We start from the raw sequence: 21,641 nt of genomic DNA on the forward strand, positions 1-21,641 counted from the left end.
CAGGCCATTGGTACATTAGTTCATTAGAGACAGCAGGCCACTACAGGCACATCAACACCGTTGGCATTGGAAATTATTTGAAATACCACTAAAGTTTATTCAGAACTATATTCATTGTATTAGAAAGTCTAGCATTATTTGGGATTTAATTCACAATACCATAAGTTATTTTGATATTTTCACTTTACATTCTAGGGAAATAAATTATTTGCTGAGTTTTACAAAACTTGATGGTTTTCACTTTTTTTGATTACTTATGTTAAGACCAATGAGTCATAATAATATGAAAAAATAATATTTTCATTAAATAATTTGTCAGTATTTCTCATTTAAAATTTAAAATATATCAACCATATGGATGAGTCTTCCAGGGTAATGACTGATTTTGCCCAAAATTTCAGTTTTGTGCCAAAAAATTAAAGATAATATGCATTTATATTATTGTATAATAAGGAAGACAATTGAAAAAAGGCACATCAATATGGATAATATTTTATCCATTGTCTTTTCTCATAGTTTATATATCAGCTTGTCCTATTTTCAATTACAAATGTCATTTTGAAAGAAAATTAAGTTTGCCTCAATAGTATCTGGTAGTCTTATAATTTAAGTGTATAAATCTGAGAGGCGTACAGAATAAATACTATTAACTTTTAGAATTCCTATTATACTTTTCAACTCTAAGAAACTGAAGATCCTGATTGTAATTTTTAATCCAGCAGTATATGAGTATTTTAACTACCATCCATTAAATATGTATTTTAACTACCATTCATTAAATGTGTATTTTAACTACCATCCATTAAATGTGCATTTTAACTACCATCCATTAAATGTGTATTTTAACTACCATCCATTAAATGTGTATTTTAACTACCATCCATTAAATGTGTATTTTAACTACCATCCATTAAATGTGTATTTTAACTACCATCCATTAAATGTGTATTTTAACTACCATCCATTAAATGTGCATTTTAACTACCATCCATTAAATGTGTATTTTAACTACCATCCATTAAATGTGTATTTTAACTACCATCCATTAAATGTGTATTTTAACTACCATCCATTAAATGTGTATTTTAACTACCATCCATTAAATGTGTATTTTAACTACCATCCATTAAATGTGCATTTTAACTACCATCCATTAAATGTGCATTTTAACTACCATCCATTAAATGTGTATTTTAACTACCATCCATTAAATGTGCATTTTAACTACCATCCATTAAATGTGTATTTTAACTACCATTCATTAAATGTGTATTTTAACTATCATTCATTAAATGCATATTTTAACTACCATCCATTAAATGTGTATTTTAACTACCATCCAGTAAATGTGTATTTTAACTACCATCCAGTAAATGTGTATTTTAACTACCATCCATTAAATGTGTATTTTAACTACCATCCATTAAATGTGTATTTTAACTATCATTCATTAAATGTGTATTTTAACTACCATCCATTAAATGTGTATTTTAACTACCATCCATTAAATGTGTATTTTAACTACCATCCATTAAATGTGCATTTTAACTACCATTCATTAAATGTGCATTTTAACTACCATCCATTAAATGTGCATTTTAACTACCATCCATTAAATGTGTATTTTAACTACCATTCATTAAATGTGTATTTTAACTATCATTCATTAAATGCATATTTTAACTACCATCCATTAAATGTGTATTTTAACTACCATCCAGTAAATGTGTATTTTAACTACCATTCATTAAATGTGTATTTTAACTATCATTCATTAAATGCATATTTTAACTACCATCCATTAAATGTGTATTTTAACTACCATCCAGTAAATGTGTATTTTAACTACCATCCATTAAATGTGCATTTTAACTACCATCCATTAAATGTGTATTTTTTAACTACCATCCATTAAATGTGCATTTTAACTACCATTCATTAAATGTGCATTTTAACTACCATCCATTAAATGTGCATTTTAACTACCATCCATTAAATGTGTATTTTAACTACCATCCATTAAATGTGCATTTTAACTACCATTCATTAAATGTGTATTTTAACTACCATCCATTAAATGTGCATTTTAACTACCATCCATTAAATGTGCATTTTAACTACCATCCATTAAACGTGCATTTTAACTACCATCCATTAAATGTGTATTTTAACTACCATCCATTAAATGTGTATTTTAACTACCATCCATGTACAGGCAGACTGAAGTGTTTATGAGTACCCAGTATATTGGTCTAGTTGTGTGTTACTACCATCCATGTACAGGCAGACTGAAGTGTTTATGAGTACCCAGTGTATTGGTCTAGTTGTGTGTTGCTACCATCATGTACAGGCAGACTGAAGTGTTTATGAGTACCCAGTGTATTGGTCTAGTTGTGTGTTACTACCATCCATGTACAGGCAGACTGAAGTGTTTATGAGTACCCAGTGTATTGGTCTAGTTGTGTGTTACTACCATCCATGTACAGGCAGACTGAAGTGTTTATGAGTACCCAGTGTATTGGTCTAGTTGTGTGTTACTACCATCCATGTACAGGCAGACTGAAGTGTTTATGAGTACCCAGTGTATTGGTCTAGTTGTGTGTTACTACCATCCATGTCCAGACAGACTGAAGTGTTTATGAGTACCCAGTGTATTGGTCTAGTTGTGTGTTACTACCATCCATGTACAGGCAGACTGAAGTGTTTATGAGTACCCAGTGTATTGGTCTAGTTGTGTTTCACTTCCATCAAACTATGTATGAAATTGTATGGTAAAGAGGAAAAGAATAAGATTAGGAACAAAGGAATCAAATGTATGTATAATTAATTACAGATCAATATTGTGGTACCAAACTACAACAAAAATCTTACCTTTAATCACATACACATGTATTTGGTTTTTGTTATTTAACACATTAGAGCTTTCATACATTTTGCAATGAATTTACCATCAAACACAATAATTAATGATATTTCCTAATTAATGTAGCTGGTATACATGCTTTTATGTCTCCAGAAAATATTACTTAAATTAAAGCTTTTGGAGACCAGATATATTAATACTTTAAGAAGTGGGGTTCAGGGGTATGTATACCTAATTGAGATTGAAGTTTTAGTTCCTGATCTTATTTCCTCACTGTAAAAGAAAATATTGTAGCCAACAATATGATTCAATTACAGGAGATTAACTCCATAAGCAAAAACTCCAGTTTCATCAGCACTTGATGGTTGGAAGTGGAAATAATGTAATAGACTTTGTTCTCAAATATACTGGATATTATTGAATTGAGTATAACAAGCAGATGCAGGAATTAAAGAGACATGGTAAATAGATCCCTCACTTTAATGCCACTTAACATACCACTTCCCCTTTTACATTGTACATAATAAAATTCTATTTTTAAATTGCAAACTGGTTTATTTCACTGCAGTTTATGTCTTAACTATTGAGAATCATGTACATCTTGACTTAGATCATTACATATTCTGTTTATGAGGTTTTATGCATAATTGTGAATACTTCATAACTGGACATTCTTTAGTTTGAGGTGGCCTCTCTCACTACACATTCACTTTTTTGGCTTCCCTGAAGAACATGATAAAGATCTGTACTTCTCAATCATCCATCCACATGTCTAACTCTGAAAGATCCATTTATTGTGAAAAAATCCATACGTGTCAGTAGGCCTTACAGTATGTTGATGACATGAGCTTCTCTAAGTCCTAATACTCCCTTTTGTGCAAGAATAGAACATTTGCCCTAGTTTCCCCAAATGACATATGATCAAGTATATATATATATGCTGGTCTATTCATCTCCTCAGATATATCCTCTTTATAACAGGCACCCTTCATCATTGACAGATATTGTAAATTACATTAGGCCTTGCTCAAAATTCATCTCCTCAGATATGTCCTCTTAATAACAGGCACTCTTCATCATTGACAGATATTGTAAATTACATCAGGCCTTGCTCAAAATTCATCTCCTCAGATATATCCTCTTAATAACAGGCACTCTTCATCATTGACAGATATTGTAAATTACATTAGGCCTTGCTCAAAATTCATCTCCTCAGATATATCCTCTTAATAACAGGCACTCTTCATCATTGACAGATTTGTAAATTACATTAGGCCTTGCTCAAAATTCATCTCCTCAGATATGTCCTCTTAATAACAGGCACTCTTCATCATTGACAGATTTGTAAATTACATTAGGCCATGCTCAGAAATCATCTCCTCAGATATATCCTCTTAATAACAGGCACTCTTCATCATTGACAGATTTGTAAATTACATTAGGCCTTGCTCAAAATTTATCTCCTCAGTTATGTCCTCTTAATAACAGGCACTCTTTATCATTGACATATATTGTAAATTACATTAGGCCTTGCTCAAATAAAAGAAAATCATTTTGCTATAAGATGTTGATGCTTTTTACTAGGCCAGTAGGGCCTATTACCACATCAATACATAGATAACATACCAAAATAGTTTCAGTATATTGTTCATGTTATCCTAGTGCATTGAAAATGATTATGTGAGAGATCAGTGACTGTAAATGATTTTCATTTCTGATTAATGGGTCTGCATTGTGCTGAGCGCTCCTATTGCCATGAATAAGATCTTGTATTGCCCAAGTTGTAGTAAATCCATTAAATAATTATGATTTATGATATTCTTAAGTTATGTTGATTGATATATTTGTATTTAACTCCAACCCATATAAACTTAAATTGTATGCCTCATACCTTGAAAACACCTTTAATGAATTTCAAGTGATGACAAGGTTCATTAATTTGCCTTTAAAAGGGTTCATTAATTTGCCATTACAAGGGTTCATTAATTTGCCTTTAAAAGGGTTCATTAATATACCATTACAATAGTTCATTATTTTTGCCATTACAAGGGTTTATTAATTTGCCTTTAAAAGGGTTAATTAATTTGCCATTACAAGGGTTTATTAATTTGCCTTTAAACTACTGATTTAAGCACCCACACTGAAATGAAACTCGTGAATTGACAATACACTGGTTATTGGACCCCACAAATTAAATAAAAAGTTTATGAATGAGCTTAAGTCATGTGACAAATTCTGCTTGTATTGCTTAAAGTGTGAAGCAGAAGATTTATTTACATTGTGTTTTGTATGATTTTATGAAAGAAATGTTCAAAAAGATCATAATATAGTATGAATGGAATATCATCACTTACAGTGTACTTAAATGTGCATATGTATGGGAAATCTAAATTATCATTGTTTTACTATGAATGGAGTCCATATATCGCTTTTAAACTTGATGGCTATGTTAACTTCTTGTGTATATGTTGACATGCGAGTCATTCGTATGTGATGTGTTGACATGCGAGTCATTCATATGTGATGTGTTGACATGCGAGTCATTCGTATGTGATGCATGACAGAAGTTCTTAGAAATGCTCATATGATTCATTGATAGGATGTCACAGTATATAACGTCAATGTAAACTCCAGTGCTTTGATTGTTTAGGATTTTATAAATGTTTTCAGTAGGTGTTGTGGCAGCTCTGTTTTGTTTTTTTCATCTGCAAAAGTAAGCATTACAGGAATAACTGTATAACATCCCAATACATGATAAATTTTGTTTGGTTTGTTTAAGTTTTGTGTTGAGCGCTCATTACAAAGTATTTAAAGTCCCTAGAGCTATGTTGTTGTTGTTGTAGGGTTTAATGCCATTTTTCAGCTCAAGATAGGCTATACATGGCGGCCAGTATAAATGGTGGAGGAAGAACCCTGGAAGACCCTGGGAAGAACCACCGACCCACGAGAAGCTACTGGTAGGCTTTCTCACATACCCATGTTAACTGAACCTGCCTAGAGCTATGCAATCATCACTGATATAGCATACTTTTATATATATATATATATATATATATATATATATATATATATATATATATATATATATATATATATATATATATATTCAGATTATGTATTGATTTGTGATAAAGTGGGAATGATTAAAAATTTGATGTAGGTGTGTTGATTGGGGCTAGGGCAGGAGACTACATATGTGTGTCTGGGGAAAATACACAAAACACCATTCAAAAGTATACTCATGATTATAGTTGATGTAAATTAAATAATTTTTTCCACTTCATGGTATTTCTGCAATTAATTTTGTAAAAGATTTGTTTATAGGGAAAATAAACATAATACTAATTTTTATGCTGTTTTGTTTTTAACCCATATTGTAATATATTTGACAGACCAATGCAAAAGCAATGGTTTAATATTGGTCACAGGATCCATAGTAGTTCTGTGTTATATCCAGAATCTTGTTAAATTAAGGGGTGTTTTAGTGAAGGAGAACTTTGACACCATAACACAGACATCATAATAAAATAAGTAACAAGAATATATATATATATATATAAAGACATTTTTCTTTTTCGTTCAGATCTCCGTAAACTGTCCGTCGTGCCGTGGCATATTTCCTCTGTGCTTGTGCACCTTTCTGCCATTCGTTTCTAATGGACTCCTTGTCTTTGATTACAGTTTGAACTTGCGTTTTACCGATGCTTAAGCTGACTGCTATTTTGCGAGTGGTCTCACCTTTTTCATTTCTTTCAATGACATTAATCCTTTCTTCCAGTGTTAAAAATTTTTCTTTTTTTCAGCGGAGATTCTGTCATTGTTATTAGTGTTGACGTTATAAAGACTATCGGTTTTGATCAGGTTTTGGGGAAATGTGGAATAAATACATATTATGTACCAATGAATGAAACCAAAAGACATAATTAACTCATCAAGAAACAATACATTTATTCTGAGAAAAAGTTTAAATCAACAGCGTTATAGCTCGATAAACAAATGTTCCGACCATCTGCACCCAGGTAAACAGATTGTGGCTTGGTGAAACACTAACAAAAGAAATAAAAAATAATTTTAAAAAAATCCGGAAATGATTCTTACTTACTAGTATTAAAGACAATGAGCTCATTCACCCTCCAGGCATTATAGATTAACTGGAAAGACAAACGATGTACTCAAACCTATACTGAAGCCCTTTCAAACGATTTCTCACTGGGACATAAGGACTACCGGCGTTTTGTGAGTTTTCATAAAGATAAAGAAAAAATACAAACCTCTAAATTGACTGCGTATATCCATCATTACTCCCTTTGATGTTACTCTTACTAGCTATGTTACAACACTATGAGTGCCACCATAGACTTTGTTCTTAGATGCAAGACAATATGTTTGGCTGAACACTTATATATCTGTATAGTGGTAAGTCACACAGTAGGGCAGAAAACCTTAAAAGGACATGAAGTTGCCCCAAACTTGCCAAATGTCTGGTTGTTTGTTACTGTGTTTGCAGAATTCTTTGAAACAAAGAAATACTAGAGCAACTTCAGTGGCTTGCAGTTGCAAAGCTTGTTGTGTTTCAATGTGTCTTCCTATTTCTACTGTATACAAGGTTTTATCAATATTTATAAATATGTAAATAGAATACAGTATGTCATATAATCAAAGCAATTTAAAACTCGACCTTTCCTCCCATGCATCCACACTACAGACTTACAGCTGATGCCTATTTGAACTGTACATACCAGACCTGGCTCAGGTCATCATGGTTTCATTTACTGCATATCTTTTATCTCTTATTATAATAGGATTAAGTTTTTAAGACATGTCTTTCTTGAATATATCTGACAATTTAGATAAAACATCATTATGATTGTTATTATATGGTTTCGTACTGCTGCAACCATGTACATGATGAAAAAGTCAATACAAGACATGCTGCCTTGACATATACATGATGAAAAAGTCAATACAAGACATGCTGCCTTGACATGTACATGATGAAAAAGTCAGTACAAGACATGCTGCATTGACATGTACATGATGAAAAAGTCAATACAAGACATGCTGCCTTGACATGTACATGATGAAAAAGTCAATACAAGACATGCTGCCTTGACATGTACATGATGAAGAAGTCAATACAAGACATATTGCCTGGACATGTGCATGAGGATGCTTTTTTAGGATCTACAATCTAGAAATCACAGCAGCCATTTTGAAATTGTTTTTTAACAAGAATTAAATTTTACTCAGCTAAGGTTCTGTTAACAAACTTGTTTTTGACAGGTAAATATTTTCAGCAATATCAGGGATCAGTTTCATGTGTAATATGTGGTACAATCTATTGTTATCAACTTCTGCTCCTTTTTTTAGTAATACCATACTCAATGTGAAAATGATCCACACGTTAACAACTGATTTAACAAAAGGCTTACAAACCAGATGTGGAAATGCATCATTTAACCAGAATTGGTAGTTCCTCTATCGCTGATAACTACATGCATTGATCAGGTTACCAGTTTTGTCAGTAAACTAAACTGAGCCAATTACTTGCATAAACATTGCAGGCAGTAAAATAAACTGAGCCAATTACATGCATAAACATTGCAGACAGTAAACTAAACTGAGCCAATTACATGCATCAACATTGCAGGCAGTAAACTAAACTGAGCCAATTACATGCATAAACATTGCAGGCAGTAAACTAAACTGAGCCAATTACTTGCATAAACATTGCAGGCAGTAAACTAAACTGAGCCAATTACATGCATCAACATTGCAGGCAGTAAACTAAACTGAGCCAGTTACATGCATAAATATTGCAGGCAGTAAACTAAACTGAGCCAATTACATGCATAAACATTGCAGGCAAGAAACTAAACTGAGCCAATTACATACATAAACATTGCAGGCAGTAAACTAAACTGAGCCAATTACATGCATAAACATTGCAGGCAGTAAACTAAACTGAGCCAATTACATGCATCAACATTGCAGGCAAGAAACTAAACTGAGCCAATTACATGCATAAACATTGCAGGCAGTAAACTAAACTGAGCCAATTACTTGCATAAACATTGCAGGCAAGAAACTAAACTGAGCCAATTACATGCATAAACATTGCAGGCAGTAAACTAAACTGAGCCAATTACATGCTTGAACACTGCAGGCAGTAAACTAAACTGAGCCAATTACATGCATAAACATTGCAGGCAGTAAACTAAACTGAGCCAATTACATGCTTGAACATTGCAGGCAGTAAACTAAACTGAGCCAATTACATGCATCAACATTGCAGGCAGTAAACTAAACTGAGCCAATTACATGCTTGAACATTACAGGCAGTAAACTAAACTGAGCCAATTACATGCATAAACATTGCAGGCAGTAAACTAAACTGAGCCAATTACATGCATCAACATTGCAGGCAGTAAACTAAACTGAAAAATTACATGCTTGAACATTGCAGGCAGTAAACTAAACTGAGCCAATTACATGCATCAACATTGCAGGCAGTAAACTAAACTGAAGAATTACATGCTTGAACATTACAGGCAGTAAACTAAACTGAGCCAATTACATGCATCAACATTGCAGGCAGTAAACTAAACTGAGCCAATTACATGCATAAACATTGCAGGCAGTAAACTAAACTGAGCCAATTACATGCATCAACATTGCAGGCAGTAAACTAAACTGAAAAATTACATGTTTGAACATTGCAGGCAGTAAACTAAACTGAGCCAATTACATGCATCAACATTGCAGGCAGTAAACTAAACTGAAGAATTACATGCTTGAACATTGCAGGCAGTAAACTAAACTGAGCCAATTACATGCATCAACATTGCAGGCAGTAAACTAAACTGAGCCAATTACATGCATAAACATTGCAGGCAGTAAACTAAACTGAGCCAATTACATGCATAAACATTGCAGGCAGTAAACTAAACTGAGCCAATTACATGCATAAACATTGCAGCAGTAAACTAAACTGAGCCAAATACATGCATCAACATTGCAGGCAGTAAACTAAACTGAGCCAATTGCATAAACATTGCAGGCAGTAAACTAAACTGAGCCAATTACATGCATAAACATTGCAGGCAGTAAACTAAACTGAGCCAATTACATGCATCAACATTGCAGGCAGTAAACTAAACTGAGCCAATTGCATAAACATTGCAGGCAGTAAACTAAACTGAGCCAATTACATGCATAAACATTGCAGGCAGTAAACTAAACTGAGCCAATTACATGCATAAACATTGCAGGCAGTAAACTAAACTGAGCCAATTACATGCTTGAACATTGCAGGCAAGAAACTAAACTGAGCCAATTACATACATAAACATTGCAGGCAGTAAACTAAACTGAGCCAATTACATGCATCAACATTGCAGGCAGTAAACTAAACTGAGCCAATTACTTGCATAACCATTGCAGGCAGTAAACAAAACTGAGCCAATTACATGCATAAACATTGCAGGCAAGAAACTAAACTGAGCCAATTACATGCATCAACATTGCAGGCAGTAAACTAAACTGAGCCAATTACATGCATAAACATTGCAGGCAGTAAACTAAACTGAGCCAATTACATGCATAAACATTGCAGGCAAGAAACTAAACTGAGCCAATTACATGCATAAACATTGCAGGCAGTAAACTAAACTGAGCCAATTACATGCATAAACATTGCAGGCAGTAAACTAAACTGAGCCAGTTACATGCATAAACATTGCAGGCAGTAAACTAAACTGAGCCAATTACATGCTTGAACATTACAGGCAGTAAACTAAACTGAGCCAATTACATGCATCAACATTGCAGGCAAGAAACTAAACTGAGCCAATTACATACATAAGCATTGCAACCTTAACTCTGTTTCGTGCTCTAATGACTAAAGATTCTTTTTCTTCAGCTTTGATGAAGCAGGCAAGACTCAGTCTTCTGTGGAATTCTTTGAAAAATCATTGGATAAAAGTCACAGATAGTTTGGTTGAATATTCTTTTATGAAAAAGATATAAAGCAAATTATAAGATATAAATTCATCTCTGATGAATTCCTTTTTTTGTCAGAATCTTGTATTTTATATGTAAACATTTTGCAATGTAATTTTTTTAAATGTCTTTCTTGTTTAGGATGAAAACAAGGAGCGGCAATTATCTCATGACCTGGAGAAGTTAAGCAAAGAGGAGTCCAATCTCAAATTAGAAGTGGGAAAACTAGAGCAAGAGGCTGAGGTTTGTCTTGATAATATCAGTTTTTGAGGTTTTTATAGACATGCAGCCCAACCTGTATTAAACAATGAAAACCATGTTGAAATGAGAAGGTGACCTCCAAAAAGACAAGACATCGCTTAGTAGAGGTTCATTTCTGTAAACATGAAGATATAAAAAGCGTGTTATAAAATAGGTGGTTGCAAAAATAAATAGAGGTGAGATTTAGGCACATTTGACTGCGTTACTCTGTAGATGTTGCATTTTCGCAATAAAATTGCAGCTATGTATAAAATTCAAGATTGTGAAGTAGTGTTCATTCATTGTTTTTCATGGGGTGCCAGATTCATAGTTTGTCACATTTTAATTTCTGAGAGACCTGCTTGTTGTACCATGATTTAAGTTCCTGGAAAGTTTTGTAAGGCTCAGAGTCTTTCAGTTTTGGAACCTCAGTTGCAATTGTCATCAGCATTCTGAGCTTTTCTAAGTTGTAAAGTTCAAAACAGAGATATACAAAAAATAAGTTTTACTTATCTGTAATTCAATGAAATCAGTTGCCATTTACGATCTGTAACTCATTCTGTGTAATTATTTTTAAACCTAGACATGTTTGGTGTATGATTATAATGTAATTACATGTACTTCATTAATTGTCATGATATTAAATTAATTGTACAACTCATACAATTTTGACCACTTTACAAATAGATTCTATATATTGGTCATGTCTGTATCTGTTTTATTTTTATACATTAAAATGTTGTTTATGTTACAGTTCTCTAAGCCTCATAGGATTTGTATGGATTCATTAACGAATATGCTTGTTTGTGTATTTGGTATATAAGAAAGACTAACAGTAAGCTTTTGCCAGATTAAACTAATTAATTGATTATCTTTCCTCTTAATTGAACAAAATATTTGTCTTGAATATATAATCTGATAATAATTCTTTTGTATTTGTCTTGATCATACTTTAAAAAAACAAAAACATTCTGTGTTGTTTTAAAATTGATGAGGTCTTCATGGAAGATTAGTGTATACTGTGTTACTCAAAGTAAATAAAGTATTTATTAGTGTATACTGTGTTACTCAAAGTAAATAAAGTATTTATTAGTGTATACTGTGTTACTCAAAGTAAATAAAGTATTTATTAGTGTATACTGTGTTACTCAAAGTAAATAAAGTATTTATTAGTGTATACTGTGTTACTCAAAGTAAATAAAGTGTTATATTTGTATCTATATAACTAGTCCTTTGGGAGGCTTTGATGTTATTCTGGGCTGAGAAGCTTTTGGACTGGAACAATGGAGGCAATATTAATCAGTTTTATTAATGTACCCCTTTCACATTATGTGTTTTGGACAAGTTGCCATTCCTGATATCAATCGCTAAAAATCAAAATGAGGCTATCACTGCTGGGTGAATGTTATTTATAAAGTCTTGGAAGTAGAGATCGGCATTGGAAAGTCTGAATAATATCATTATATCAGATATATGTACTTAGAGTGTTGATAAACAAATATGAGCATTCAGTATATATTAGATCTATGATAATAATAATAATATTAATAATAGAAATAAACATATTCCCAAATATGTCTACAAAAAATAAATAACACACACAGCCAAGCATATGAAAAATATCTTATAGAAATTGGTTTTATACAAAAAAGTTGTTTTAGAACGTATTTTATCTTCTTTTGCACCAAACCAATTTAAGCAAGTTCTTTTTAAGTTTTAATAATATTTGTCAGCTCTTGTTTAGAGGTCTATACAGTTTAGCTATAAGAGCATGGTTGGAGATATGTAGTTTAAATGAACTAACTAAAATCAGTGAAAAAACAATCACTATCCTTTCAGATTCAGAAGGCAGCAGCCCCCCACCCCACCCCACAGGCAGTAATCCCCCACCCCACCCACCCTTTCTATTGAACTTTAAATTTAAAATAAAATTTCCCTTGGTCCAATTAGACTAATACCAATTTTAGTCTGTAGTGAAATCTACTAGTCTCTAACAGATTAATGTTAGTTCCAAACCCTGAAAATGACTTTATAGACTGATTTTCAGAACCTTGGATCTAAGTCTGACATTTGTCTAAACAGTTTTAATTTAAAATAACACTGTTCTATTACTTTGGTAGTTTAATTAAAATAACATTATTCTGTAATTTTTGGTATTGTAATTTAAAATAACATTATTCTATAGTTTTGGTATTGTAATTGAAAATAACATTATTCTTTAGTTTTGGTATTGTAATTTAAAATAACATTATTCTATAATTTTGGTATTGTAGTTTAAAATAATATTATTCCATAATTTTTGGTATAGTAATTTAAAATAATATTATTCCATAAGTTTTGGTATTGTAATTTAAAATAACATTATTCTATTGATTTATTATTTTAATTAAAATAACAATATTCTGTTTTTTAACTGCATGGTGTACATGTTCCTGCAAATTAGGGTGTAAGTGCCTGACACCAGCATAGCCGTTGGCTCGCTGACTTTTTAAAAAAAAATTGTTTGATGGCTAAAGAATTTAAATCCTCTTGGCTATAATCAGTATACTTCTCACATTCTGACATTTTGACTATTTGTAATTCTCCCAGCAGTGAGAGCCTCATTTTGGAATTGCAAGATTATGCAACATAACCAGAGAGCGTTATTTTCATGTATTGTGAAACTGGTCCATTGGATACTCCAGCTGTCCTTGTGACTCTGGGATATTATATTTCATGTCATATGAAATGGTTCCCAGGATATCTCAGTTGAAGGACTAATGGTTTTAGGACAGACATTCATCACAACCAATAGCTGGTACTAGAAAAAAATTGTGCCACATAGGCATCCAGTATGGCCACCGCAAAGACCATCTTGAAAGGTTTTATTATCTCTTCTCATGAGTGGATGAATTTATCAACATAAAAATAGATGAAAACAGATGACTTCTTATGATGTCTAGTTGGGCCCAAGCGAGATTGGTGCTTCTCTGGCATACAATAGGGCAACCATGGCAGCCATCTAGAAAAACTTGTTATTACTGCTCCTGCATGAAAGTCATATCAAAATGGGTTTTTAATCAAAAAGACTTCTGATAATGTCTGGGGATCTTCAGTGAAAATCGTGCTCATGTGAATTCCTATATAACAATCTTATCATTACGCATCTTAGATGAATGGTCAAGTCAACATGAAGTTTCCACCAAAACACTTCTTATGATATCTAGTTGGTCCTAAATGATAATGGTGTTGATGTGATGTCCAATATGGCCACCATAGCTGCCACCTTTAAAAAGTTGTAATCACTATTAATCCTAAACAGAAAGTACTGTTGAAATGATGTTTGCAACAGAAGACTTCTTGTGATGTCTGGTTGATCCTAACTGATAATGGTGCTGATCAGACCTGAAATATGGCAGCCATTTTGAAAATTTCATCATCACTACTCCTCTTTCATGGATGCACATATTGACATGGGATTGTCACGAAAAGACATATTTGTTAGTCCTTAATGAAAATAGTGCTGATCTAGCATGATCGCTATGGTAGCCATCTTGAAAATCATATTATCAATACTCCTTCTAAACTGAACGTTATATCAAGATGGGTTTTTCACCTGATGATTTCTTGTGGTATCTAGTTGGTCTTTAATGAAATGATGCCTCTCTGTTATCCAATGTGGCTGCCATCTTGAAAATTCTTGTTTTTAGTATTTCTTCTAAATGGATGGCCATGGGCAAAGTGTTTTTATAAGAAGACTTCTTATAATATCTGGTTGGCTCTCAATGAAAAATGCTACCAATATTATATCTAATATGGCTGCCACATTTGCTGTCATGAAACCTTTCTTATCACTACATCTGAATGGATGGTCATACTGACAGTTGGTTTTCACTAGAAGACTAATAATATCAAGTTGGTCCTAAAGATAATGGTGCCAATCTAACATCCAGTATGGCTACCACAGCAGCCAATTTGAAACTCTTTTTATCACTTAAGAATAGAGATGTTATCAACACTCAGCTGTTAAAAAGAAAATAAATGGTCTTATCTTGGATTCCTGGAAATTCTTTTTGGACAGAAAAGTGTCAGTCCCTTTGAGAGACTCATGTTAGAAAGCGGCATGAATCTAACAATCCTGCAGAAGATGATCAAATTTTTCACAGAAAGCATAATGCCTTTAAAGTTTCTATAAGTGATGCTGATCCAGCATCCAATATAACCGCAGTTATTAAAAAATAAAAACCTTTGAATGCCAGAAAGCATGACACTTACCCAGATTTCTTACAAGCTGCTTAGTCAACAACCCTCGTAGTTGACTTTTAGGAAGTTGTCAGCAATGTGAATGATCTCAGGCCAACTTGGGTCTCTTGTCCTTTTTTAACATATGAAAAGAGTATTACATAATATGATACTTGGCTGCTGCATTAGCTTGTGATTGGACATTTTGATTTATTATAAGAATTTAAGTGGATATTATGCAGAAAGTATACCATCCAAATATGGACCTTTGATTGTATGAGGATACACAATTTATTTTATATACAGTACATGTATATATGTTATCCAGACAACCTTTTTTTTTTATCTCCACAAAATTGGTTTATCCTGATGAGTACATATGATAGTTAACTGAGGTTATCTGTCTGTGACTATTGATCTAATTTTTGGCAATACATTTCAGGGTAACACAGAGAATATACGAAAGAGGGATACACTCATCAGACAGTGTGCTGACAAATATAAATTCAACGGTTTGTTTTTATCCTCTTTTTTTCATTAAATAAACAAATCAATGAAAATTTAAATATCTCTTTTACTTAATTCTTTTATAAAGTGTTACATGTAAAGAAAAATTGGTAAGTTTTACATTCAAGTAGTGTACAGCAAATGAATTGTGCAATCACACCATTTATTGTAGACATTTCAGCAGGTATACCTGTATTGTGAAATGCTCAGAATATGTAAGTATATGGTACATGTATATACAGTAGTCCCCCTCTTGAATGGCCCCCCTGACCAATGGCCACCCGCTCCTTACGACCAGAATCCGTTGGCACCGATGAGTTTGTGTTCAAAGTACCCCTCGCAAAAGGCCACCTGGCTAACGCGACCAGCGGCCAGCATATTAGTGCAATAATATAAAATTTACCTCTCACAAGCGGCTGCATTTTATTTGAATATGTATCCAGAACCAGTATTTTATTCATAATGTGTGTTCAGTAATCCGATTTCTGTTTCCCCGATGTCAGGTTTTCGTTACTGAAAGAAGTGTTGAGTAAAGTACATTTACCACTAAGGTTAATATTATATCATTTACACCTCACGAGAAGCCAAATTTATTCCATAAAAACTGAGAAAGACTCAACTTTTAATCCATACAATAGGGTACGTACATGTAATCCAATTAGCCTTACTGCTGTGTTATAAGATGTCCGGTTTAATCACTGATAATTGTTAAAATTACAATTATTGGACAGTAGTAACAGCTGAGAAGTGGCAGTATCGATGTACAATACACAAGTCAGCAGGAAAATGGTTTGATAGCCTTTATGGCTTCCCTTAGTAAGATGTTGAGCTTGTTCGCTTTGATAATCAGTGGCTATTACTACTGACAATAATTGTCAAAATTACAAATCCTAATGGCCGCGAGGTCAAATCTGCGTGATGTTAATGGTACATATCGAAGCCATTTTGGCTTCTCTCACCTGGTGTAAAGAAATGCATAAAAACAATAGGGTACCAGACTGTGACTAATGAATCACGTGACAAGATCACTTCCTTTAAAAACACACGGCAATTTGTTTAGATGCATACAAAATTGTAGTTGGCAACATGAATAACTTACTGCAAAAAGATAAACATGTCATCGAGGAAAATAAAAATTCTCAGTTTAGAGGAGAACGTGAAAGTAATTCAACTGACGGGGGGGTGTCATCGATGATCCTTGCAGAAAACTAATGTCGGGAAGACTCAGATAAACAATATCGTGAAAGATAATGAAACAATTCTGCAGAAGTGGGAAGGTGAAACGGACAGAGAAAGGAAGATTGTTTGAGCCAGGAGACATTTGTATCCTGATTTGAATGACAAGAAAAAGCAACAATTTTGTCAGTTGAATTGGGATATGACAACTTTACCGCAAGTAACGGATGGTTGCACATATTTCAAGTGCGACACAATATCAAGTGTTCTGTCCTTAGTGGAGAATCAGCTGATGTTAATAATGAAGTTGTCGAAGATTGGAACAAAAGACTAAACGATATATGCAGGAGATATGACAGCAAGGATATTTTTAATGTGATGAGACTGGTTTGTTTTTTAGACTGTTACCAACAAAGTGACAGATGATGTGAACTGTAACATAATTATATAGACAGTTTTAAAACTATATTAATGGTTATTCATAGCATTCTTTTGAAAATGATGACACAGTTTGTTTTACATTTATTTCACATCATGCATGTGATTTTTTAATTAAAATATTAAATATTTAAAACTAAATGTACTTGTGACTTTCTTCATATGTATTTACTATTCGCATTTGTCATCCCCCTCTAGAAAGGCCACCTGCATTATAAGGCCACTTCCCTGCTGCATTAGGGGTGGCCTTATAAAAGGGGGACTACTGTACTTGAAGCCAGAGTGAATAATGCACAAATTTTGGGATTGTCATATGGAAATATAAACTGAACATCCATATAAACTGTAATATGAAATATCGATAACATTCATGTATCATGAGATATGAAATATCTATAACATCCATATAAAATGTAATATGACATATATGTAACATCCATAGATCATTAGATATGAAATATCTATAACATCCATATATAATGTGATATAAAATGTCTGTAACATCCACATAAAATGTTATATAAAATATCTATAACACCCATAAAAAATGTTAAATGAAATATCGATAACATCCATATATCATGAGATATGAAATATCTAACATCCATATAAAATGTAATATGAAATTTTAAAGAATTGATAATTTGCAGTCATGTTCATCAGAATAGACAATTTCTTAATTAATTATATCACTTCACTCAGCACTGCTGAGACGTTTATTGAGCAATATCAGCAGTTTTAAGTAACACTAGCAATATAGTAGTGGAATTACGGATGCCAATCTAGGGTACGATCAGTTAAATCAGAGTAATAATTTATCAGTGTACTTTGTAATTTATATTTATATTTTTGCTGCTAATGTTTCTTACCACATTTTTAAATGTGTTCGTGAGTAACATATTTTTTTAATGGTTGCTCTTACACAGTTTGGGTTACTTGATCAAAGATCAAAAAGCAGGTTGTGGTGGAAAGGATTTGGAGCCCATCCCTAATCAAAAAATAAATAGATAAAACGCCTTTCTAAAATGTATTGAGTAAACAATCAATTTAACGTAAGCACCTTTTCTTAACATGCTCTTTGATAAGCTCTGGCAAACAGTGTAATGCATGTGTACTTAAATTGCCAAAAGATCTTTCAATATTCATTAACAATATGGGCAGCATGATGCCCCTAGAAGCGTGATGCCCTGGGCAACTGCCCAGTGTGCCCATGCCTTAAGACGGCACTGACAGGCATATGGACTCCTGATTATTATAGCAATAAATTATTTTTTTCTTTTACAATTATGTTTAGTGGTGTTATTAGTGCTGTGCTTCCCTAACCTAATGGCCAGTTAATTTGCTTTAAAAGTGCAGTGGGAAGCACGTTTCCCAATTTTAAAAAATAGTGACATCTAGCGGAATTCCTGTGGGTGGGTAGGGCCGGTAGGGGGCCCCAGTGCATTGCTTTGCCCAGAGCCTACAATGTTGTTAAGATGGCCCTGATGCCTGTCACTTGTATAGAAAATAGAAAAGGACTTATTTCCTGTGTACACATGAGCCTCAAATCTAGCTAACAACATGGTCACTGTTGAATTGACATGCATAGCAATCCTAATGTACATTGCAGATGACTGATTTGTAACCAGAGCTAACAGAGAGTCAGATAGGGGATGCAACTCCAAAACGTTTGGAATTGTCATCTATTCAAGGGATTCTGATACTTTATGCTGATATCTCTAGTGAAATTTCACTAAAATGTTGACCAACACTTTCATTGAAATTTCTTTGAATTACCAGTGGAATTTCACTGAAATACCAGTGAAATTTTTCACTTAAATTTCAGTAATTTTTCACTGACATTTCAAAAGGTTTCAAATGAAATAATGGATAAGAATTGTTCATCACTTTTTTTAACCACTGTAATATTTCAATATTAATGAAACAAACTTTTACAGCTGTTATGTGACATAAACAAGATATGGGACTTGTACTGCAGACGAGACTTTTGAATGTACAAACATGATGCTGTTGTGATCATTTGAATGAGTCCTCAGTTCATAAACAGATGTTACAAAAGTTTATCATGATATAATTACACTGATTTTATTCAGAATTCAAGCACAAATGAAATATTTTGCTAATGTAAATAATAATATCACTCATACATCCCTAGTGAAAATGTGACTGAAATTTAAGTGAAATTTCACTAGTATTTCTGCCAAATTTTCGTCAAAGTTTTGGTCAAAATATTTATGAGATTTCACTGAAATTTTGGATGATATTTTACTAACATATAACTTAAATTTTGGGAAGATTTTTAAAAAAAAATTGACCAAAACTTTCACTGAAATTTTGACAAGATTTCACTCAAATTTTGGTGACATTTCACTACAATGTTTGCCAAAACTTCTACTGAAATTTCATTGAATTACCAGTGAAATGTCACTGAAATAGAGAAATTTCAGAGTTACTAAAGATCTGTTATTGAAATTTCAGTAGTTTTTCACAGACATTTCAGAAGGTTTCAAAAGGAATAATGGGTACCAATTATATAACACTTTATTAACCACAGTAAAATTTCAGTATAAATGAAACTAAAATATACAGCTTTTATGACATACATTAGATACAGAAGTTGTACTGTAGACTCAACTTTTGATTGTACAGTCTGTGATGCTGTTGTAATCGCTTGAAATTGGCTGAGCCCACAATCCATAAGCAGCCATGACAAACCTTTATTATGATATAATTACAGTGATTTTCCTCAAAAATCTAACACAAACTAGAATGTTTAGCAAAAAGAAACACTAATAGTTTATACCACTCATGTCATTGAAGGATGATTCTTTTTGTGGATCATGATGAAAACAACTCCACAAAGATATGACCATCTTTGATAGACATGGGTATTTGACAGCAATATCATCACTTCCCCACCAGTGATCTATACCTTGTCCCTTCTTAAATTCTGGCAGGGAATCAGTTTGTAATTGTGTAACTTACAAATCTGGTCCAATTCCTTCTCATTTAACATGCTAGATATTACTGTAGCATTTATTAGTTCAAATTTTGATGGCAAATATCTCAAAATGCAAGTCGCTGGCATTTGGTTTTCTTACAAATTGACCAACTGCATTCAAGCCATTCTCATTTACTCACATTTTTAAAACTGTTATTCAAACATTTTGTGTCAATATCTTGCTGGAAAATTCCAAATGCCATGATTGTCAAACATGCTCATTCCCATCAGTTTCCATTAAGTGAAGATTCATTGGGGAAGTACAAACTTTTGACCAGTCACAAAGCTCTTTATAGCGATCATCAATTAAATAAAAATACAAATACTATTATAAGGATCATTGTGGAATGGAACCGAACAGACAATTATTTGAAATCTGGATTGGAGACAGATAAAATAAAAGGTCCGTTCTGAGGAAAATCAGATTCAGGTCAGGAGAAAATCAGAATTCTGCTTTAAAATGGAAAATGATCGTTGTCAGAGGGCAGTTAAAATGGAAAACAATCTTGTCAGAGGGCAGTTAAAACCCATTTCAAGTTGGAAAAAATGGAAACATAAGAAAAAATGTGGAAAGATTGTACAGTTTAAAAAATGAACAATAAAATTAGAGCTATCATAAATGGGAGATAAAAATTCAGCTGAAAATGGTTTAAAATGTACAAGACGCAAACAATAAATTACATTTAAAACGAAAAATAGCTTAGTTTTTTATGCCAGTGAAATACTGTTGCTCACTGATATTTATTCAATGAAATTTCAGTGAAATCTCAATCATAAAATCTCACTGATATTTTCAGAATTTTTGGCAAAATTTGGCAAATTACCATTATTTTGGTGGTGAAATAAGGACATTTCAGTGAAATTTCAGATTTTACTGAAATTTTAATCGCATTATCACTAGGGATTAAAGGTTGATTCTACTTGTGGGCCATGAAAACAATTCTGCAAAGATATGACCGTCTTTGATAGACATGGGTATCTGGCAATGGTATCATCACTTCCAGACCAGTGATCTATAAGTTGTCCTGCCTTAAATTTTGGAAGGGAATCAGTCTGGAATAATATAACTTCCAAATCATCCTGGTCTAATTCCTTCTATTTAACATGTTATATGCTACAGTAGAGTTGGTAATAGTTCAACTCTTTATGGCAAAAATCACAAAATGCGAGTCCTGGCATTCAGTTTTCTTACAG

The 21,641-nt window shown here is 32.9% G+C and overlaps 1 protein-coding gene across 2 annotated transcripts in view; it reads left to right on the plus strand.

Moving 5' to 3' along the window:
- Positions 1-21,641, plus strand: part of LOC149797465 (DNA repair protein RAD50.L-like) — a 240,693-nt gene that overhangs the window by 51,499 nt on the left and 167,553 nt on the right. For both annotated transcript variants that reach the window (XR_016421828.1, XM_089962273.1), the window contains exons 13-14: positions 11,006-11,107; positions 15,768-15,837. Coding sequence is in view for 1 of the 2 variants with exons in the window: in XM_089962273.1 (XP_089818399.1) it covers positions 11,006-11,107; positions 15,768-15,837 (172 nt within the window). In the remaining variant the exon portion in view is untranslated. The remainder of the gene's footprint in view (positions 1-11,005; positions 11,108-15,767; positions 15,838-21,641) is intronic.

The sequence above is a fragment of the Sinohyriopsis cumingii genome, chromosome 6, assembly GCF_028554795.1.
Source record: "Sinohyriopsis cumingii isolate HCF-2022 chromosome 6, ASM2855479v2, whole genome shotgun sequence".
Lineage (NCBI taxonomy): Eukaryota > Metazoa > Mollusca > Bivalvia > Unionida > Unionidae > Sinohyriopsis > Sinohyriopsis cumingii.